Source organism: Natrix helvetica (genome assembly GCF_964273705.1).
Source record: "Natrix helvetica genome assembly, chromosome: 7".
NCBI classification, from domain to species: Eukaryota; Metazoa; Chordata; class Lepidosauria; order Squamata; family Natricidae; genus Natrix; species Natrix helvetica.
In genome coordinates this window covers 3,058,663-3,081,743 of record NC_138558.1, presented here as the reverse complement: position 1 = coordinate 3,081,743, position 23,081 = coordinate 3,058,663, and the positions used below count along the sequence as shown (strand labels likewise).

The 23,081-nt window shown below is 47.2% G+C and overlaps 1 protein-coding gene across 1 annotated transcript in view; it reads right to left on the bottom strand.

Annotated features, from left to right (window-relative positions):
• ALMS1 (ALMS1 centrosome and basal body associated protein) overlaps positions 1-23,081 on the bottom strand; it is a 53,287-nt gene that overhangs the window by 24,220 nt on the left and 5,986 nt on the right. The window contains exons 3-8 of the mRNA XM_081960336.1: positions 20,117-20,303; positions 15,938-16,058; positions 12,451-14,674; positions 11,166-11,319; positions 7,783-9,117; positions 4,107-4,237 (exon numbers count right to left, since the gene is read on the bottom strand). Coding sequence (XP_081816462.1) covers positions 4,107-4,237; positions 7,783-9,117; positions 11,166-11,319; positions 12,451-14,674; positions 15,938-16,058; positions 20,117-20,303 — 4,152 coding nt within the window. The remainder of the gene's footprint in view (positions 1-4,106; positions 4,238-7,782; positions 9,118-11,165; positions 11,320-12,450; positions 14,675-15,937; positions 16,059-20,116; positions 20,304-23,081) is intronic.

Below are 23,081 nucleotides of genomic sequence, written 5' to 3'. Positions count from 1 at the left end.
TGATATTTATTTTCTAGGAATCGGCCGTGGCTTCAGCTTCCTCTCTGGAGACAGAAATAGAATGAAAAGAAGCCATCAGGCCACAAAACCAACAAGGAAGAAACAAGAAATAAACCGTAAAGATTGCGAAGAGCCGCATAAAACAGGGGTGGCCAGGTGTTCCCTTTCATTCTCACCCGTTACGTGCCATCTTTAAAAAAAATAAATACAGATAAAGCAAAGGTTTCCAATGGTTGCTTGCTTTCCATAAAGAATAGGATAACCGCTCTGCGATTATCAGATGCGCAAAGATCCAAATAATAATAAACAAAATCCATGAGAGGCGAAGGAAAAACAGTCACAAAGGATGCTACAAAATAGGACAATTATGTGAGCTGAAGACTGGAAGGCAACGGGGCTGGGCAGGTTTCCCAGGAGAAAAGGCACATGGCTAGAGCGGCACAATAGAAATCATTTCTTTGCACCTTACATGCCAGGAGAGGGGCCCCGGTGTGACTCATGCCCAGAAAGCTGATTTAATTCACCTGCCAAAGCGGATAATACATAAAGATGTTGAGGTGTCGCTTTTAAATCTTTCGATTGGGTGCGACATTTTTCTTAGCAGGAAGTGAGCTCGGGAGGCCAAAGCACCCAATTTCTCTCTGCAACCCTTCAGAGAGATTCATTCTATCGATCTATCAATCATCTAACTAATCATTCTCTTCTCTTCTATATTCTATTCTGTTCTGTTCTATCTATCTGATTCTATAATATTCTATTCACTATCTATCTACTATCTCTCTCTCTCTCTCTCTCTCTCTCTTCATCTATCTATCTATCTATCTATCTATCTATCTATCTATCTATCTATCTATCTATCTATCTATCTCTGTCCGTCCGTCCATCCATCCATCCATCCATCCATCCATCCATCCATCCACTTTCTCTCTCAATGTATCATTCTTTCCTATCTATCTGTCTGTTCATCTATCCATCTCCCTATCTAATATATTAATATTTCCATTAATATTAATGGAAAAGATGCAGTTGTCTTATGAAAAAGGACTTTTCAATGTGCTTTGGGGGAGAACGGTGACATTTCTTTTGAAAGCTTTTTCTTCCAATGAACGGGACATATTCAAGACGGTATCAGGACTGGCTGTTACCAAATACTTTTTTACTGTATGTTTGCAAGGGCAGGAACCACTGAAGGAAGGAAGGAAGGAAGGAAGGAAGGAAGGAAGGAAGGAAGGAAGGAAGGAAGGAAGGAAGGAAGGAAGGAAGGAAGGAAGGAAGGAAGGAAGGAAGGAGATATACAATACTGTGCAAAAGTTGAAGGCAGGTGTGAAAAAATGCTGTAAACAAAGAATGCTTTCAGAAATATAAATAATGATTGTTTATTTTTGTCAATTTGCAAAATGCAAAGTGAGCGAACAAAAGAAAAATCTAAATCAAATCAGTATTTGGTGTGACCACCCTTTGCCTTCAAAACAGCAGCAATTCTTCTAGGTACCCTTGCACACAGTTTTTGACGGAACTCGGCTGGTAGGTTGTTCCAAACATCTTGGAGAACTAACCACAGATCTTCTGTGGATGTAGGCTTTCTCACATCCTTCTGTCTCTTCACGTAATCCCAGGCACGCTCGATGATGTTGAGATCAGGGCTCTGTGGGGGCCATGCCATCACTTCCAGGACTTCTTGTTCTTCTTCTTTACGCTGCAGATAGTTCTGAATGACTTTGGCTGTACGCTTGGGGTCCTTGTCCTGCTGCAGAATAAATTTGGGGCCAATCCTACGCCTCCCTGATGGTATTGCATGATGGATAAGTATCTGCCTGTATTTCTCAGCATTGAGAACCAAATCCCCAACTCCATTTGCAGAAATGCAGCCCCTAACGTTCAAAGAGCCTCCACCATGCTTCACTGTTGCCTGCAGACACTCGTTATTGTACCTCTCTCCAGCCCTTCGAGGAACAAACTGCCTTCTGCTACAGCCAAATATTTCACATTTTGACTCATCAGTCCAGAGCACCTGCGGCCATTTTTCTGCACCCCAAGTTCCTATGTTTTCATGCATACTTAAGTCGCTTGGCCTTGTTCCCACGTCAGAAGTGTGGCTTTTTGGCTGCAATTCTTCCATGAAGACCACTTCTGGCCAGACTTCTCCGGACAGTAGATGGGTATAGCTGGGTCCCACTGGTTTCTGACAGTTCTGAGTTGATGGCATTGCTGGACACTTTCCAATTTTGGGGCAATAAGCTTGATGTGTCTTTCATCTGCTGCACTAAGTTTCTTTGGCCGACCACTGCGTCTGCGATCCTCAACGTTGCCCGTTTCTTTGTGCTTCTTCAAAAGACCTTGAACAGCATATCTTGAAGCCCCAGTCTGCTTTGAAATCCTTGTCTGGGAGGGATCTTGTTGATGCAGGATAACTACCTTGTGCCTTGTTGCTGTGCTCAATCTTGCCATGACATGTAACTGTCTTTCACAACCTCACCTTGGTAGCAGAGTTTGGCTGTTCCTCGCCCAGTTTTAAGCTTCCTACACAGCTGTTTCTGTGTCAGTTTATGACTGGGTTTCAACCTATGTGTGACATTGATGATCGTTAGCACCTGTTTGGTATAATTGGTTGATCATACACCTGACTATAATCCTGCAAAATCCCTGACTTTGTGCAAGTGTGCCTATGAGAATGGATGTTGGTTTGAAGGCAAAAGTTAGTAACACCAAATATTGATTTGATTTAGAATTTTCTTTTGTTCGCTCACTTTGCATTTTGAAAAATGACAAAAATAAACAATCATTATTTATATTTCTGAAAGCATTCTTTGTTTACAGCATTTTTTCACGCCTGCCTAAAACTTTTGCACAGTACTGTATGTATGTATATATGTAAGGAAGGAAGGAGACGGAAGGAAAAAGAGGAAGGAAGAAGGACAGGAAGGAAGGAAGGAGATGGAAAACAGGAAGGAGAAGAAGGAAGATGTATGTATGGAAGGAAGAAAGAAAGGAAGGAGAGGAGGGAAGGAGAGGAAGGAAGGAGAGAAAGAGAGGAAGGAAGGAAGGAGATGGAAGACAGGAAGGAGAGGAATGAAGATGTATGTATGTATGTAAGGAAGAAAGGAAGGAGATGGAAGGAAGGAGAGGAGGGAAGGAGAGGAAGGAAGGAGATGGAAGGAAGGAGAAGAAGGAAGGAGAGAAAGAGAGGAAGGAGATGGAAGACAGGAAGGGGAGGAAGGAAGGAGATGCATGTATGGATGGATGCATGAATGCATGGAAGGAAGGAAGGAAGGAAGGAAGGAAGGAAGGAAGGAAGGAAGGAGATGGAAGGAAGGAGAGGAAGGAAGGAGAGAAAGAGAGGAAGGAAGGAGATGGAAGACAGGAAGGAGAGGAAGGAAGGAGATGCATGCATGCATGCATGGGAGGGAGGGAGGGAGGGAGGGAAGGAACGTAATCAGTGTTGCCTCCACTTGCTTTTTGGGGGGCTGATCAGGTGTAGACACCCTCTGGCCCCTTTCACAAAGAAAAGCCAGGACCACATCAATCAAAGAAAGCTTGCACAGCAGTCAGTCAAAGAGCCCGAGAGCCTTCCTTCAGAAAGAAGCAGGCAGAAGCTCCCATGCTGGGTGCATCCACCTCCTGCGACAGGACATTTTTTGCTAGCAATTAAGATATGGAAGGAAGGAAGGAAGGAAGGAAGGAAGGAAGGAAGGAAGGAAGGAAGGAAGGAAGGAGGGAGCATACGTGTGCCTGCTTCAAAACACGCCGGAAAGCCACACCAGGAAGCTCACCCCTGGGCCAGCCCAAGCGCCGCAGCCGTCCTCAGCTCAGGCTGGAAACAGACAAGACCAACATCAGATGGGGACGCTATGAGTTCGACAATGTCTTCAAGCAGAACTTTACAACAGTTGTTTATGTGGGCGTTTCATCTCCACCAGGGTCGCGTTGTTGGAAAGACTGTGCCCTGGGTAAACTTTTTCTCCCACCACCACCACCCTCTTTTATTACTTAGAAAATTGCTGATGAGAAAAGTTCCCTGCAAGCAAAAATGTACTATTAGTCTAGTTCTCAATGGTCCTTTAATTGTGGTCAACCCCTTCTCCCTCCCAGCCAGTTTTGGGATTTACCTCCAGATGTTCCGTTTCTCCAGAAGACGACAGCTGTGCCCTCTTCATCTGTTGTATCAACTGCCTTTCTTCCTCGGTCAGTTCAGGAATGAAGTACTGAGGCTCCGTAGCCAGTTTTAGTCTCACCCAGGCTGTGAGAGGGAGAAAGGCGGAGGGAGAGAGGGAAAGAGAGAGGAGAGAGAGAAAAGGAGAGGGAGAGAGTGGAGGGATTGAGAGAGAGGCAGAGGGAAAGAGGGAAAGGAAGAGATGGAGAGAGAGGAAAGAGGGGGGGATGAGGAGGGAGGGAGGCAGAGGGAGATAGAGGAAGGGAAAGGAAGAAATGGAGAGGCAGGGAGAGGAGGAAGGGAGAGAGAGGGGGGAAAGGGAGGAAGGGGAAAAAAGAGATGGAGAGACAAGAGGGACAGAGGGAGAGAGAAAGGGAAAGAGAGGGAGGAGAGAAAAGGCGGAGGGAGAGAGAAAGGGAAAGAGAAAGAGGGAAGAGAGGGAAGGAGAGAGAGGAGAGAAAAGAAGAGGGAGAGAGAGGCGGGATTGAGAGAGAGGCAGAGGGAAAGAGATGGAGAGGGAAGGAGGAAAGGAAGAGAGAGAGAGAGGAAGGAGGAGGGAGGGAGAAGTAGGTTGGGAGGCAGAGGGAGATAGAGGAAAAGAAAGGAAGAGATGGAGAGGCAGAGAGAGGAGGGAGAGGGGGGGGGAAAGGGAGGAAGGGAAAAAAAGAGATGGAGAGACAAGAGGGACAGAGGGAGAGAGAAAGGGAAAGAGAGGGAGGAGAGAAAAGGCGGAGGGAGAGAGAAAGGGAAAGAGAAAGAGGGAAGAGAGGGAAGGAGAGAGAGGAGAGAAAAGAAGAGGGAGAGAGAGGCGGGATTGAGAGAGAGGCAGAGGGAAAGAGATGGAGAGGGAAGGAGGAAAGGAAGAGAGAGAGAGAGGAAGGAGGAGGGAGGGAGAAGTAGGTTGGGAGGCAGAGGGAGATAGAGGAAAAGAAAGGAAGAGATGGAGAGGCAGAGAGAGGAGGGAGAGGGGGGGGAAAGGGAGGAAGGGAAAAAAAGAGATGGAGAGACAAGAGGGACAGAAGGAGAGAGAATGGGAAAGAGAGGGAGGGGAGAGAAAAGGAGAGGGAGAGAGGGGGGGGATAGTGAGAGAGGCAGAGGGAAAGAGGGAAAGAGAGGAAGGGAAAGGAAGAGACAGAGAGAGGGGGAGGGAGAAGGAGGGAAGGAAGCAGAGGGAAAAATAGGGAGAGAGAGGAAGAGATGGAGAGGCACAGGGAAAGGGAGAGAGAAGGAGGGAAGGAAAGGGAGAAAGGTAGAGGGAGGAAGGGAAAGGAAGAGATAGAGTTGGAGAGACAGAGGGACAGAGGGAGAGGGAGGGAAAAAGAGGGAGAAGAAGAGAAAGGAAAACACGGAGAGGGAGAAAAGGGGAGAGAGGGAAAGGAAGAGATGGAGAGCAGAGGGATAGAAGGGAGAGGGACAGAGAAGGTGAGAAAGGGAGGAGAGAAAGGAAGGGACAGACAGAGAGATGATAGAAGGAAAGGGAGAGAGGGAGAGGGAGGGAGGAAAGGAAGAGATGGAGAGGACAGAGAGGGTGAGAGAAGGAGGAGAGAAAGGAAGAGACACAGAGAGAGAGAGGAGGAGGGAAGGGAAGGGAGAGAGGGAGAGGCAGAAAGAGGGAGGGAGGATGAGAAAGGGAGAAGGAGAGAAAAATAAACTTCTAAGTTTTGACTGACCCCCCCACCCTAATATTGTTTGTTCCAAAAATATGTCTGCTTCACCTGCCTTCCATCCCAGGCATTTTGCATAAGCTTTTATAGCCCGCCACTCATTTCTTGAAATTCTCGCCGTCCACCAATATGGGCCTTGTTTTGCTATACGTTGTCCTTGACTTATGACCACAATTGGGACGAGCACTTCGGTTGCTAAGGGAGGTTTTTCACACCGATCCCCCAATTGCTGCCTCCCCGCAAGTCCCATGATCAACATTCAGACGCTTGTCAAATGACTCGCATTTATGACGGTCGCGATCCCCCGTTGGCCACCTTCTGACCCGCACAGCGAACCGGGAAGCCACATTCACTTAACGGCCCTGTCACTCCCTTTACAAAGGACAGGGGTTCACTTAATGACGGCGGCAAGCAAGGTCGCAAAATTGGGGCCAAACTCAGCTCACCTCTGTCTCGCCTGGCAACAAGAAACTTTTGGCCACCACTGTGGTCGTAAGTCGAGGACTCCCTGTGACAGGAACGACCGCAGCTGGTTTGTTCTTAGTTATTTTGCAAACTGATTACTAATTACGGAAAAGATCAATTATAGAAATCTCCCGTGGGACATAATTGCCTTTAGCAGCAAAGCAACTCTTGGAAAATCCTTTCTCTCTCCTCTGTTTCCAAAATCAGTTTAAAAGAAGAAAGGAAGGAAGAAAAAAAGAACAATCTGGCATGGTCAGGTTGGACCCAATTAACCAAGGAATATTAAGGCTCTGAGTTCCAGTCCAGGCAACAAAAGCCGGCTGGGTGGCTTTGGGTCGATTGCCAGGAGACGGGGAGTTCTAGTTGTGCTTTAGCCATCAAAAATGGTTGGGTGACTTGGGGACAGTCGCTAGGAGACTGTGAGTTCTAGTCGGCTTCCTCCCCCCCCCCCCTTATTTGGGAACATCAGGTGCTTTGACAAAAGAAAAAATACTTAATCATTCCCCTGGCTCAGCTGATAAGGGAGGAGAACTTGTGGCTTAGAGGTTAATATAACTGCCTATGTAAAAACAGCCCATGTTCGAATCCCAGCAAGGGTATGGCTAGCTGATGAGAGCTAAATAGCTTGAAATAGATCTATACTAGTCTCCCTTGATTTATTTATCAGCACAAATACAACATATCTATCTATCTATCTATCTATCTATCTATCTATCTATCTATCTATCTATCTATCTATCTATCATCTATCTATCTATCATCTATCTATCTATCTATCTATCTATCTATCTATCTATCTATCTATCTATCTATCATCTATCTATCATCTATCTATCTATCTATCTATCATCTATCTATCATCTATCATCTTTCTAATCTATCTATCTATCTATCTATCTATCTATCATCTATCTATCATCTATCTATCTATATCTATCTATCTATCTATCTATTGTCTGTCTGTCTGTCTGTCTATCTATCTATCATCTATCTATCTATCTATCTATCTATCTATCTATCTATCTATCTATCTATCATCTATCTATCTATCTATCTATCTATCTATCTATCTATCTATCTATCTAATCTATCTATCATCTATCTATCTATCATCTATCTAAAAATGCAATTTCAACCAAACTTGGTACACCGATGATTTACTCTCTGGAAACAAATACTGTGGGGATAAGACATCCCCAACACCCCTCGGGGTGTGTGTTCTGTTAAGATACAGCCTGTTGTGCTGTAAAATGGCTTCTACTGTACAGCGCAGTGGAGTTGCCATGGTAACAGCTTCACAGTCCTCCACAAGGGGGCTCCCTCTGGTAAGGGGGAAAATTCAACCTTAGAAATTACGTTTGGTCCGGATGCGTGTAAATGTCTAGTACAGGATTGGGATAAACAAATATCCGGGCAATGCCGGGTTAACAGCTAGTAAAATAAACAAAATGTGGCATATAAACGTAACCAATGAATAAACCATACAACATGGCAGCTCCTTACCACGGGCTTTTTCTTCTTCTTCCTCTACGCTCCGGAGAATCTGGGTTGCATGCTGCACAGGCTGTTCCTCTTCCAGGAGGGTTTTAACCCGTAGCGCCAACGAGTCCATACTGCTGCCGTTATCGCTTCTTTGGGCACCGCCTTCCCCTCTGACGAACGCTGAACCAGCAGGTGACAGGGATGACTCTTTCGGAGCTGACCCATCGCGTTCCTCCGCCGTCTCCATCCGGGGCGCTCGATAGATCGCAGGACGTCCATACTGGAGAAGTTTCTTCATTCGGATGCCCAGAGAGTCCACGCTGCTGCTGTTGGTGCTTTCCTGAGAGCCGCCAATCTCTTTCGGATGACTTTCGTTCGCTTTTTCCTCAACGCACGGGAAACCTCTCAAGAGTTTAGCCACGTCGTCCATATTGGACAGAGATTGGATCTTTTGGAGGTTTGGAGAAGGGCTTGCTTGAATGTCTGGACATCTGCCTGTTGGAAGCGGAAGACTCTGGTTCACAGACGTCCTGGTGCAACCTTCGGGATCTGACCGCGTGATGGGTTTTGTCATCCCACGGTCTTCGTTGGCTTTCCAGGATCCCGACCTGAGCTCTTGAGATGCCATTGGCTCCTTGTTGAATAGGTCCACCAGCTGCAGATCATCCCATTTTAAACTACCGGTGATCTCCTGTTTGGCCATGCTCCCGTCCCACGACCAACCTCTTTGGATCTTCAGCATGCTTCTCTCACTGGATCCGAGACCTCCGGATAAATCGCCTCGATCGATCTGTTTTAGCGAGCCGGAAGAAGAGGTGGATAAACGATATCTGAATTTTCCGCTTGAAGGCCTGGGGTCTACCTCGGCTGGGACCTTCTGGCTCTCTTTTGGGGCGTTTGACCCTGTGAAGGAATCCTTTCTCCCTCCCCCAGGAATTGAGCTGGAAGATCGCGCGATTTCTTCGCTTGCGGGTTTTTCAGCGTTGCCCTGAGACGAAGAGCCGGATTTTACTCGACTCGTGCCAAGTTGGTTCGGGCCTAAATTGTCCTCTGGCGACGCCACGCGTCTTGTGGATCTTTGCCCGGCAGAGTTGGAGGGAGGTCCTGGGATGATGTGAGTCTCTTCAGTTGAAACGGGAGCGGGAGGGGACTCGGAAACAGACACGTTGAGAGGCGGTGCGACAGCATGAGCTTTCCAGGGAGCGGTGCTCGGCTGGGGGAGATCTCTGGTGCGTTGCGGAGGCGGCTTGGCGGGCTGCCACATGTCAGAGGCAACGGCCGAACCTGCCAGAGCGGGGCCACTGAGCAGGGAAGAGTTGAAGGTTGACTGCGTGGCGTCTTTCACCGACTGCGAGTCTTTGGGAGGAAAAGGAAAGGATGTCAGATTGCCTGCGAGGGTCGATCCCTGTAAAATGTTGTTGTCAGAATAAACAAAACAAACACAGTATGTTGCCGGTGGTGATTCCAGGAGAAGAAATTGCTTCAAACATGTCAGATAACCATCAACATGTGAAGATCAACTGTTATCAAAGGGAGTCCTTGACTTATACTGTGTGTATTCATTTTATGGCCGTCCGAAGTTACAGTGGCACCAGAAAAAGTGATTTGGGACCATTTTTCACACCATGGGCGCTGTAGCATCCTCGTGGTCAGGATGAGATCAAAATTCAGGCGGTTGCATAACCGACTCATATTTATGACAGTCGCAGTGGGTCACGCGATCCCCTTTTGCGACAAGCAAACTCCATGGGGAAGCCAGATTCACTTAACAACCGGGTTACTAATTTGACAACCACAGGGATTCGCTTAACAACGGTGGGAGGAAAGGTCGTACAGTGGGGCAAAACTCACTTAATCACCGTCTCGGTTAGTGACAGAAATATCGGGCTCAACTGCGGTTGTAAGTTGAGAACTACCTGTTATATGTTAGCAGTGGTGAGAAACTTAGTATATCGTATACAGTGATGGTTCTGGATCCCAGTGCAACCGGTACGGTGCAACGGGGCCCGGTGTCCACCACATGAATGCGTGCAGTGTCTTCACCTCCTGAGATGCTCCGCGACGCCCCAGTTGTTAGCGAAGCGTCGCGCAGGCGCCGTACGCTCTGTGCGCGGAAGAGTTCAAATACAGGTAAGGCTGGCGGGCAGGTGAGCCCTCCGGAGCACTGTACCAGAACGGTACCCGGTGCTCCCGGCAGCCAACGGTATGCCCGTACCAGGGCGTACTGCCTGCAACCCACCACTGATGGTATAGTACACAATATATATAGTATACGATATATACAGCACATAGAACACAGTATATAGTATACGGAATATAGTTTCAAGATTTTCACTTTCAAGATTTTTTTTCCTGTTATCTATTCAAAATGGACTGTGATTAATACCGTGTTTCCCCGAAAATAAGACAGGGACTTATTTTTTTGACCCGCGAAATATGGCCTTGGCCTTCTTATAGGGGGAGGGCTTATTAGTTTCTGGAGCAGGCGAGAAGCGAGGCACAACTTTTACTTTTGCATCTCCGTTGCGTTCCTCGCCACTGTGTCCAGGGAAGCCGTTGGTAAAAAAAAAACCTCTTCTCGCGAGTTCTATCTAACTTCTTAAAGTCGCGAGAAGGGTTTCTTTTTGTCTTTTACCAGGGGCTTCCCTGAATACAATGGCGAGGACCGCGGGGGATCTGGAAAGGAAAGAGGCGCGCCTCGCAGCCCAATACCGTCCACCTCGCCCCAATGGTAAAGGCAGCCTGCCTGGTTCCTTTCCCAGCCGTCCCTTTAGCGAGAGATGGCAGGAGGGGGGGAGAAGCAAGGCTTGCCTCTTACCTTTCCAGATCCGTCGCGTTCCTTGCCCTTTCGTCCAGGGAAACCCCTTGTAAAAAAAACTCGCAACTTGAACATGAGGGTTTTTTTTAACAAGGGGCTTCCCTGGACAAAAGGGCGAGGAACGCAGCAGAGGTGTCAGTCTCCGGTAGCACTAGGACGCGCATCTCGCTTCTCCCCCCACTGCTACCCCTCCCTAAAGGGACGCCGGGGAAGGGAAGCAGCCAGGCAGCCGTTATCTTTGGGGCTTGGTGGGAGGTGTTCTTTTTGCGTGAGAGGGAATAGACACACATTATATACACATATATTACACACACACACACACACACACTCTTGAGAGCAGGCTTCAGAATTTCATTTTTAATGTGTGCCAGTATGTACATAGAAAAAGTGACTAAAAAGGCTATCCTATTTTATATGCCCAAAGATGGAAAAATATTCATTCTTTCTTTCATTCATTCACTCATTCTTTCATTCATTCATTTTTTGTTCTATTTTATGGATGCCCAACTCAGCCCACCCACTGAACGACTGCCAGATAGACTTAATCCCCCCTTGGGTGAGGCCCAAGACAGCTTCCCCACCGTACCTTCCGAGAGGTGCAGGCGGAAGACATCAGACGATGCTTTCAACGTCCGGAGCTCGGTGGGAGAGAATTCGATCTCACGAATGGGTCCCCGAGGCAAAAATGGTGTCAGAATAGAAGAAGGCGACTGATCGATGCCCAGGTTGTGTAGGTACACCTGGCAGGAGACAGGGAGGCCGGGAAGAAGGAAGTCTCGCACAAACTTTGGTTCAACATTTCACCCCAAAACCCCATCATTTCACAAGGAGGCCCAAAAGATGCACATGGAAATAGTTCCATTGCTAAATCCCTGCAGGAATCCACAGGTGACGTTTCAAGAGGACTTTGGGCCAATCACCAGGAGACAGGGAGTTCTAGTCCCACCTTAGGCATGAAAGCCAACTGGATGACTTTGGGCCAATCACCAGGAGACAGGGAGTTCTAGTCCCACCTTAGGCATGAAAGCCAACTGGATGACTTTGGGCCAATCACCAGCAGACGGTGAGTTCTAGTCCCGCCTTAGGCATGAAAGCCAACTGGATGACTTTGGGCCAATCACCAGAAGACAGGGAGTTCTAGTCCCACCTTAGACATGAAAGCCAACTGGATGACTTTGGGCCAATCACCAGGAGACAGGGAGTTCTAGTCCCGCCTTAGGCATGAAAGCCAAAAGGATGACTTTGGGCCAATCACCAGGAGACTGTGAGTTCTAGTCCCACCTTAGGCATGAAAGCCCACTGGGTGACTTTGGGCCAATCACCAGGAGACAGGGAGTTCTAGTCCCATCTTAGACATGAAAGAAGGCTGGGTGACTTTGGGCCAATCACCAGGAGACGGTGAGTTCTAGTCCCATCTTAGATAAGAAAGAAGGCTGGGTGACTTTGGGCCAATCACCAGGAGACAGGGAGTTCTAGTCCCATCTTAGACATGAAAGAAGGCTGGGTGACTTTGGGCCAATCACTAGGTGACGGCGAGTTCTAGTCCCATCTTAGACAAGAAAGAAGGCTGGGTGACTTTGGGCCAATCACCAGGAGATGGGGAGTTCTAGTCCCGCCTTAGGCATGAAAGCTGGCTAAATGACTTTGGGCCAATCACCAGGAGACGGTGAGTTCTAGTCCCGCCTTAGACATGAAAGCCAAATGGATAACGTTGGACCAATCACTAGGAGACGGTGAGTTCTAGTCCCGCCTTAGGCATGAAAGCCAACTGGGTGATTTTGGGCCAATCACCAGGAGACAGGGAGTTCTAGTCCCACCTTAGCCCTTAAAGAATAGAAGAAGAATAAAAGGAAGGACGCGATGGACCTTACCGGTATTCTCTCATCAATATTGAGCTCGCTGTGATGGGAAGTTTGCAGTTCGTCTTCCAAACTGCTCTGCAACTCGCTCAAAGCCGGGGAAGACCTGGACAACACTCTGGAAGACAGCCTGAAATCCGTACAGCTGTCCGTTCCGGAATCGGTCCCTTGGTTTAAATCATCCGGGGAAAGATCTCTGAAGTAATCCATCCTCATTTGACCATCCTGAAACCCACAGCCCGACAGTTCCCTCGCCTTCTCTTCGGGTCCCCGCAAGTCTTCTTTTCTCCCATCGCATGAGCTGGTTTCTCCTCGAAGGAGCTCGGCCATCCTCCTGCTCTTGATGAAGGTCTCCGAAGGTCCCCCTGAACTAACACTTTCCTCGTCGTTGGAGACGGTTGCGAAGACAGGAACGGCTCTGTAACGACGGTGAAGCGAGTCTTCCTCAGCCGGCATGGTTGGTTGGATCCGAGAGGCCGTGGAAGCCTCTGTGTGGACGTCGACTCGCCGAAGAGCGTCGTCAGCTCTGTTTTCGTTCCCTATGTCTGTCCTCGAAATCTCTCGGCTGAGGGCGCTCACCGAGGTTTCCGACTGCGAGCGGGTAAAGGGCAATGCCCGCGGAGGAGGCTCCTTCTGGGAGCTGTGAAGATCGGTCATGGAGCTCGGCCCATAAAAAGGGGCACCCTTGAGGTCAGCTAGACTCTGCTGCTTGAGCAAGATGCGGTTCAAGGAATCGGCGATCGCATCGTAGGCCTTCCGCCTGGGGGAGACGCCACCTGGACCAGGCACGGGGGTCCCCAAACCGGACACTTCAGGCAGCTTCTCAACCGAATAGCTCAGGTGCCACGCTCTGACCTTCTCCAGGAAATTCAGAGAAGGCATGGACTGAATCCGGCCTTTCAGAGGTTCAAGAGCGGAAAAACCGTCACTCTTGTCGTTTGGCACAGCCGGGGTGCCGTGCGACGTAAAACTCTCTTTCGTGGGAAAGGGGCGGGGGTTTCCAAGAGGCTCCGTCACTGAAGAATCGCGCGCATTGGTGTGCAGGGTCTTTGACATCTCTTCGTGCAAGCAAGAAAGAGGATGTTGAAATCCTGATTGGGATGGCAACGCCGGGCCGGGCCCTTCGCGGTTCAAGGTTCTGGTTGTCCAAAAACCGGGGGTGGAATGATGAATCGGGTGAGCCAGGTGTACAAAGGAGGAGGCCTCGTCGAAAGGAGAGATTTCATTATTTCTGGGCTCTCTCTCTACTCTCCCGTAGGAGAGCGTTAGTTCGTTTTTTCTCACGCTGGTCAGGATGGCTTTTGAGGCGTCCGTCCGATCGCTGATGTCTGCGGCCACCGGAATCAGCTGGAACGCCGGCGAAGCACGAGGTTTACTATCCACCGGAGTTTGCAGAAATGTTCGTTGGTCTTCTTCGGCCCTGCTTTGAAATTTCTCGCCCGCGTGCGAACGATTCGTGGTCAGAGATCTCTCGGGAATCAGGCAAGAATCCACCGAACCAAGCCTAGGAGCCCTGGGGGACATCAAGGCTGGAGAAAGGTTTGCCGCGAAAGTTTCCGGATCACTAGCCCGTCTCCAGGTCTTTCCTGCCATATCCGAAAGTGGTCGGGGTGACTGCGGTGGAGGGGTGGTTTGGCCTTTCGACTGGCGCAGTTCCAGCATCAGTTTGGGGGCTCTTTCCGACAGGTCCACGTTCACCGTGAGCCGGTTAATTACGTTTTCTCCCGGATCCTTTCCCAAGCCACTTTTACAAGGTGAGCTTCCGGAAGTCAGGAAGCCATCGGGCTTGGGAAAGCCCATCTCATCCTCCAGCAAGTCAAGGAGGAGAGGAGCTTGCAGGCTGTTATCCAATAGGAACAAATCTTGGCTGGGTTCAGCTCTCCGATTTTTGTTCGGAAGACGCTGTGTGGCCAGGGGTTGGTTGGGCCACATCGGTGAACATGGCCCTTGTGAATTCTCCCTCTTGGGGTCTGGGGGCTTGGCACTGAGGTCAGCAGGCCAATGCTTCTGCTCGGCACGCATGTGTTCCGAAAAATTCAGCGGGTGCTGCGATAAGTAGCTGCCCAGGCTGGCGTTGTTTGGAGCCGTGAGGTTGAAAGACAGGGGATGCTGGGAGAGAGAGGCCTCCCGGGAGGACTCTGGGCCAACCTCCCGGGTTGCCAGTTGCACAGCTTCACTGATGTGCAAACGTGCCGTGGGTCTCTCGACGACCGCGGCTGAAACATCTGGAGTTGCTCTGGAATGGACGGAGGAGAAAAATCCTGTATTAAAAATCCAACACGTCAATGGAAATCGTTTCTGGACACACGGACACACACAGACAGACTACAAGGTTTAGGTGGAGGGATCCTTGGTGGTCCCTGAGCTTGGTGGCTTTCTTGCAGGCGTTTCGTGACCCAACTAGATAACATCGTCAGTGCTAGAAGGGGGTGGGGTTTGTGGGATTGGAGGGGAAGGAGGGAAAGGAGGAGGAGGAGGGAAACAGGAGGAGGAGGAGGAGAAAGAGGGAGGAGGACGACTCTAGGGTCCTCGGTGGTCCCTGAACTTGGTTGCTTTCTTGCAGGCGTTTCATGACCCAACTAGGTAACATCATCAGTGCTAGAAGTGTGGGGGGGGGAAGACTTAGGGGTCCTTGGTGCTCTCTGAGCTTGGTGGTTTTCTTGCAGACATTTTATGAATCGACTAGGTAACATCATCAGTGGTAGGTGGGAGTGGGGTTGAGGAGGAGGAGGAGGAGGAGGAGGAGGAGGAGGAGGAGGTGGTGGTGGTGGAGGAGGAGTGTGAGGCTCTTGATGGTCTCTGAGCCTGGTGGTTTTCTTGCAGACATTTCATTGCCAAAACAGGTAACATCATCAGTGCTAAAAGGAAGAGGGGTTTTCCTCTCTATTTACATATTGCCCTGTCAATATTCTTGAGAGTATTCTGGATAGTTCCTTGGTGGTTCTGCCAACACTGACAGGTGACCCCTGCATGTAAACAGAGAGCAAACCCCACTCCCTTCTAGCACTGGTGATGTTAGCAAGTTGGGTCATGAAATGTCTGCAAGAAAGCCACCCAGCTCAGAGAGCACCAAGGACCCCCGAGCCCTCCTCCTCCTCCTCTCTATAAATCCCACTCCCTTCTAGCACTGATGATGTTCCCTATTTGGGTCATGAAACGTCTCCAAGAAAACCACCCAGCTCAAAGAGCACCAAGGACCCCAGAGCCCTCCTCCTCCTTCCCCTCCTTCCTACAAACCCTTCTACCACTGACAATGTTCCCTAGTTGGGTCATGAAACGTCTGCAAGAAAGCCACCCAGCTCAGAGGGCACCAAGGACCCCCCCACAGTTCAACCCCAAGCTACAAATCTTCTCTTCTGCCGGCAAGTCAAATGTTACGGTGTGTGTGTGTGTGTGTGTGTGTTGTACATGATCTGGAAAGGATTTAAACGTCACCACGATTAAACCAAAAGAGACACCCGGGGCCTTAAGGAAAAAAAGATGGGGAGTTTAGCCTTACCTCAAGGGAGCAAAATCCAGGCCTGTTTGCTGACCGACGGTCTCGTTGAAAAAAGTCTGGCCCTCGGTTGCATTCGTCGTCAGCAGAGGGAGGTTGGGGGAAAGCTGGCTATCCACCATCTCTGTAAAAAAAACAAAAACACCACAATGACCATGATGGCAAAAGGAAACAGGCCAGCTTGACAATCAACACAACTTCCACAGGGGGTCCTTGGCTAATAACCGTTGATTTAGTGACGGTTCCAAGTGACAACGGTACTGAATAACCTCCGAGACATTCCGTTAAATGAGACTGTCAAGGGAATTTTGCCCCACTTTACGTCCTTTCTTGCCACAAATGGCAAATGAATCCCGGTGGTGGAGGTGAAGTTAGTAAGACAGTTGCTAAGGCAGGGGTGTCCAAACTTGGGAACTTTAAGACTTGTGGACTTCAACTCCCAGAATTCCCCAGCCAGCCATGCTGGCTGGGGAATTCTGGGAGTTGAAGTCCACAAGTCTTAAAGTTCCCAAGTTTGGACACCCCTGTGCTAAGGGAATCCGTCTTCCCCGGTGACTTTGCTTGTCAGAAAGTCACAAAAAGGGACGCTGCAACCGTCATTAAGGGGAGCCAGTGGCCAAGGGTCTGAATTTTCACCACATGACCCCAGGGGATGCTGCAACGATCATAAGTGTGGGGAGGGGGGAAACGGTCATGCCGCTTTTTTCGGCGATGTTGCTAAACAAGGCGTTATGAGTTGAGAGCCTTTTGTAGATGGACTCCACAATCTAGAAATCATTATTTTGGTTTGCCAACTGATAGGGAGAAATAAAATAAAAAAACAGATTGCAGGCATCGGTCAATTTCCTCTTGGTCAATTTCCAGAGGAGTCTCGTTTTAGCGTCCCCTGAAGCATCATTAGCTGGGGGAGGCTCCCTATTTGAAGACAAGCCAAAGCCGGGACTTCATATATGTTCAACTTCCTCCGTTGGGAAAACCTGCCCATCAGATATGCGGGGAGAGCGTGTAGGTGCCTTATGTCTGCCTGCCTTCCTTTCCTGTGGAAATGCTAATCCTTTGGTTACTAGGCAGAAGTGCCGGTGTAGGCAACGACTACTTAGCCCATCTCTCATCGGTGCAGAAATCTTTTTATGGGGGGGGGGAGAGAAGGGGGCGTTCTCCAATTGGCTTTTTAAAAGCCTGCCCCTCCTGATGTCTTTAACACACACACACACACACACACACACACACACACACACACACGAGACTGAAATGTTCTTTAAAGGATCGCATTTTCTGGGGAAACAGGAAGCTGAAGGAGGACTGCTGAAGCGTATGTGAATTCACAGAGACTTCAAGGCAAGCCTTGTTTTAAGACACCCACACACACACACTTTACGGTCTGTTTCTGTTGCTGCCCCTCTGGGAGGGGGTCTCGGAAGTATTTCTAGCAGGACTTCCAGATTTTGGAAGAGCTTTGCTCCCTTGTGCTAAGGTTTGTTTTTCTCACCATAGACATGGATACATCCAAACTAGACTGGGTTGTTTCTCTGTGTCATGATATATGGGGGTATATACATAGTTTTCTATCTATCTATCTATCTATCTATCTATCTATCTATCTATCTATCTATCTATCTATCATCTATCTATCTATCTATCTATCTATCTATCTATCTATCTATCTATCATCATCTATCTATCTATCTATCTATCTATCTATCTATCTATGTATCTATCATCTATCTATTTCTATCTTTCTTTCTATCTTTCTTTCTATCTATCCATCCATCCATCCATCCATCCATCCATCTATTTCTATCTTTCTTTCTATCTTTCTATCTATCTATCTATCTATCTATCTAGTCATGTTTATGTAGTGTAAAATCGGAGGTGGTGACCCTTGAAGAGCTTAATGCAATGAAATTTCATTTTTAATGTATGCCAATTAGTGTACAATCAAAGTGACAATAAAGTTATTTTATTCTATTATATTCTGTTCTATTCTATTCCATTCCATATTTTCTATTCTATTTCTATTCTATTTCTATTCTATTTCTATTCTATTTCTATTCTATTTCTATTCCACTCCATATTTTCTATTCTATTTTATTTTATTCTATTTTATTCTATTCCATTCCATTCCATTCCATATTTTCTATTCTATTTCTATTCTATTTCTATTCTATTTCTATTCTATTTCTATTCTATTTCTATTCCACTCCATATTTTCTATTCTATTTTATTCTATTTTATTCTATTCCATTCCATTCCATTCCATATTTTCTATTCTATTCTATTCCATTCCATTCCCTATCCTATCCTATCCTGCTTATTTATTTATTTATTGAATGTATATTGCTGCCTATTCACCCACGGAGACTCAAGGCGGCTTACAGAATGTAAAACCACATTTAAAACAATAAACCTAATAAAAAGAATCAAATGTATTAATAATGTATAACAAAATCACACACGTAATACACACACAGACCCATTTTAACAAACTCTAGCTGGCTTCCTTAATCAACGGTCTGTTTTCCAAAGCTACCAAACCAGCCACTCAGCAGTTTCTTCCAATTTTCCTTACTCAAACAGGTTGAGTGGGACTCTGGCCCTTCTGTCACAACATAGGCATACCAAGAAAAGAGAATATTTTAGCTCAGGGTTGAAATGAGAGGTCTCTGAGCGTGTTTGTTTTCTTGCAGATGTTTCATGACCCAGCTGGGTAATATCATCAGTGCTAAAGGGGGAAGGAAGAAGGGGGAGGAGGAAGAGGACTGTGGGGTCCTTGATGCTCTCTGAGTTCGGTTGCTTTATTGAAGACGTTTCATGACTCTACTATGTAACATCATCAGTGCCAGAAGGGAGTGGGCTTTGCAGAGAGGAGGAGGAGGAGGAGGAGGAGGACAACTGTCAGGTCCTTGGTGCTCTCTGAGCTTAGTTGTTTCCTTGCAGACATTTTATTACCAAACTAAATAACATTATCAGTGCTAGTCCTGATGATACAAGCACTGATAATGTTACCTAGTTGGGTGTTGAAACATCTGCAAGAAAACAACCAAACTCAGAGAGCACTAAAGGACCCCATAGTCAATGCCCTCCTCCTCTCCACAAACCCCGTTCCCTTCTTTGGGCTAATGCAATCTCTGCAGGAAAACAACCAAGATCAGAGAGCACCAAGGACCTATTATCCCTACTTCTAATTTACAGTTGTGGTCAGCTTATATTTTTTTCCCCTCTAAATGCCCCTCTACCCTCCTCCCCCTATCTTGCTGCTATGGCAGCATGCCACCGGAGTCACAGCTGCTGGAAAAATGCCCGCTGGCCCCTTGTCAACATGACATCATTTCACCTTTCCAGCTGACAGGCGCTTCTGGAAGATTTCAGTGCTTATATTTATATTTCTTTGACAGCCAATCTCCCCTTGCTCAGTTTCCCATGACAACCCCATCTCCAATTTGCTGGCACATCTCACCGGCACACAAAGAGAGCGGCAAAAGAAAGGGATGGCGGAAGGGGTGCCAGCAAATGATTTTCTTATTTTCTATCTGGCTTGGAAGAAGGAAGCCTTTTGAATGAAGGCTGAAGTCAACCGGAGGGCAAGGAAGGGACCGCAGATTGGCTTGTAGGCTTCCCTGCATTTCAGAGGAGGCACGCATGAAAGCTACCACAGGGGCTTCCCAATTGCCCAGCAGAAGATTGTTCCTGAAGGAGAAATAAGGCTGGCACGGAACAGTCTCCAACCTGAAGTTGCTCCTTGAAGATGCATGGACTCCAACTCCCAGAATCCCCCAGCCAGCATGCTTTAAGACAGGTGGACTTCAACTCCCAGAATTCCACAGCTGACATGCATTAAGACTTTTGGATTTCAATTCCCAGAATTCCACAGCCGACGTGCATTAAGACTTTTGGATTTCAACTCCCAGAATTCCACAGCCAAAATGCATTAATATGCATGGACTCCAACTCCCAGAATCCCCCAGCCAGCATGCTTTAAGACAGGTGGACTTCAACTCCCAGAATTCCACAGCCAACATGCCTGGCTGAAGAATTCTGGGAGTTGAAGTCCAGAAGTCTTAAAGTTGTCAAGATTGAGAAACCCTACTCTTAATTGTTTCTTTCTAAACTTTACAAACCAACTTCTGTTAATGCTATTTTTTTTAAAAAACAGAAAAACAAAAACAGGAGGGCAAAACTCACCCAAGATGGGGGAGTGGGTCATTCCAGACGCTTGAGGCCTTCCCAAATCCATGGTGGGAGTGAGCAGGCCTTCCTCCATAGTTGGGAATTCTGTTGCGTTGCAGCCCCCTGGGGTTTGGCCCAGCCTCCAACCCACGAGATTGCTGACATCTGTTTCGGCACAAGGACGATACCATGCTTCCGGGTTCTGAAGGAAGAGGAGAAAAAATGATAGATTGGATGGATGGATGGACATGTATGTATGTACGTACGTACATACATACATACATACACGATAATGCCAAAAGTATTTGCTCACCCACCCAAATAATCAGAATCAGGTGTTCCAATCACTTCCATGGTGTATAAAATCAAGTCCCTAGGCATGCAGACTGTTTTTACAAACATTTGTGAAAGAAGGGGTCGCTCTCAGGAGCTCAGTGAATTCCAGCGTGGAACTGTGATAGGATGCCAAATGGGCAACAAATCCAGTCGTGAAATTTCCTCGCTCCTAAATATTCCACAGACAACGGTCAGCTGCATTATAAGAACGTGGAAGTGTTTGGGAACGACAGCAACTCAGCCACGAAGTGGGAGGCCACGTAAACTCGTCCAACCTCAGTGTGTGACCTCACAAATTTCACTTCTGGAAGAATGGTCAAAAATTCCCATCAACACACTCCTCAACCTTGTGGACAGCCTTCCCAGAAGAGCTGAAGCTGTTATAGCTGCCAAGGGTGGACCAACGTCATATTGAACCCTATGGATTAGGAATGGGATGCCACTAGCAGGAAGTTCATATGCGAGGAAAGGCAGGTGAGCGAATATTTTTGGCAATATAGTGTATGTATAGATGATGGATGGATGGATGTATTGGTGTATGTATGTATGTATGTATGTATGTATAGAGGATGGATGGATGGATAGATGGAGATAGACAGAAAGATAGATGGAGATAAAGAGAAAGAGAGAGAGGGAGGGACAATACAATACAATACAATAGTAGAGTTGGAAGGGACCTTGGAGGTCTTCTAGTCCAACCCCCTGCCTAGGCAGGAAACCCTATACCGTTCCAGACAGATGGCTATCCAACATCTTCTTAAAGACTTCCAGTGTTGGGGCATTCACAACTTCTGGAGGCAACTTCTGTTCCACTGATTCATTGTTCTAACTGTCAGGAAATTTCTCCTCAGTTCTAAGTTGCTTCTCTCCTTGATTAGTTTCCACCCATTGCTTCTTGTCCTGCCCTCAGGTGCCTTGGAGAATAGTTTGACTCCCTCTTCTTTGGGGCAACCCCTGAGATATTGGAAGACTGCTATCATGTCACCCCTAGTCCTTCTTTTCATTAAACTAGACATACCCAGTTCCTGCAACCGTTCTTCATGTTTTAGTCTCCAGTCCCCTAATCCTCTTTCTTGCTCTTCTCTGCACTCTTTCTAGAGTCTCCACATCTTTTCTACATCGTGGCGACCAGAACTGAATGCAGTATTCCAAGTGTGGCCTTACCAAGGCATTATAAAGTGGTATTAACACTTCACGTGATCTTGATTCTAGCCCTCTGTTGATGCAGCCTAGGACAGACAGACATGCATAGATGATGGATGGATGGACAGATAGGTATGTATGTATGAATGTATGTATGTATGTATGTATGTATGTATGTATGTATGTATGTATGTATATATAGTGGATGGATGGATGTATTGGTGTATGTATGTATGTATGTATAGAGGATGGATGGATGGATAGATACATGGAGATAGACACAGACATACAGATATGGATGGATGGATAGACAGACAGATAAGAGATATGTAGATCATATATATATAATCTACATATAATCTGCATATGATCATTTTATGGTCCTCTTTTTGTGAGTGTTTATGGAAGTTGTTAAGTGGATCCAAGGTCGTTAAGCGACCCAATGGTTTGGTGGGGGGAAATGCCAGTTTTTATCATCAGAGCAAATTGGTCATGTGATTGTGGGACCCTGCAAAGGGCCATAAACCTGGTCCAGCTGTCGAGAGCCCTAAGTGACGGGGGAAATGACCATCAGGGTTTCGGATCTGCGTCATTAAGTACCCCAGGTAGATCCAGTGGTACTTCACTAACTGACCGGTCATAAGGGAAGGACTACCTGCATTTAGCCAATCTGAAGGAAATCGATATAAAAGTTCCACATACAGGCAGTCCTCGGCTTACGACCACAATGGAGCCCAACATTTCTGTGGCTCAGTGAGACACGTGTTAAGTCGATTTTGCCCCACTTTATGATGCACTTTCGTGACACCGTTGTTAAGTGAACCACCGCTGTTGATAACTTGTTAACCCGTTTGTTAAATGTGAATTGGGCTTCCCCATGGACTTTCCTCGTCTGAAGGTTGCAAGAGAGGAATCACATGACTCCAGAAACACTGCAACCGTCATAAATATGAGTCAGTTGCCGAGTGTCTGAATTTTGATCGCGTAATCATGGGGATGCTGCAAAGGTTGTCACTGTGAAAAGTGCTAACAAATCACATCTTCCATTGCCGTTGTAACTTTGAACAGTCACTAAATGAACTGTGTTGTAAGTCAAGGATTACCTCTACTTGCACCGTTTCATGACGGAATATGTGAATACAGGTGGTCCTCAACCTACGACCACAATGGGGCCCCAAATTTCTGTTGTTAAGTGAGACATTAGTCAACCCTTAACCACAGATCTGAGGTCACAGTGACGGCAAGAGTTTTCCAAAATGTTCGGGATGCCCCTATTGTTAGAAATTTGTGCCAGTGGCGAATAGAATTTATAAAATTCGTTCATTTGAGCAATACATGAAAATTGGAACTACGCAAAGTAAATTTAACAACATATCCCACGCATTATTTTTATAGATTAAGAAAATTGTTATGAGTGGTCATTATGACCTCATGTCTGAATATTGTGTTTCCCTGAAAATAAGGCAGGGTCTTATTTATTTTTTTTGACCCCTGAAATAAG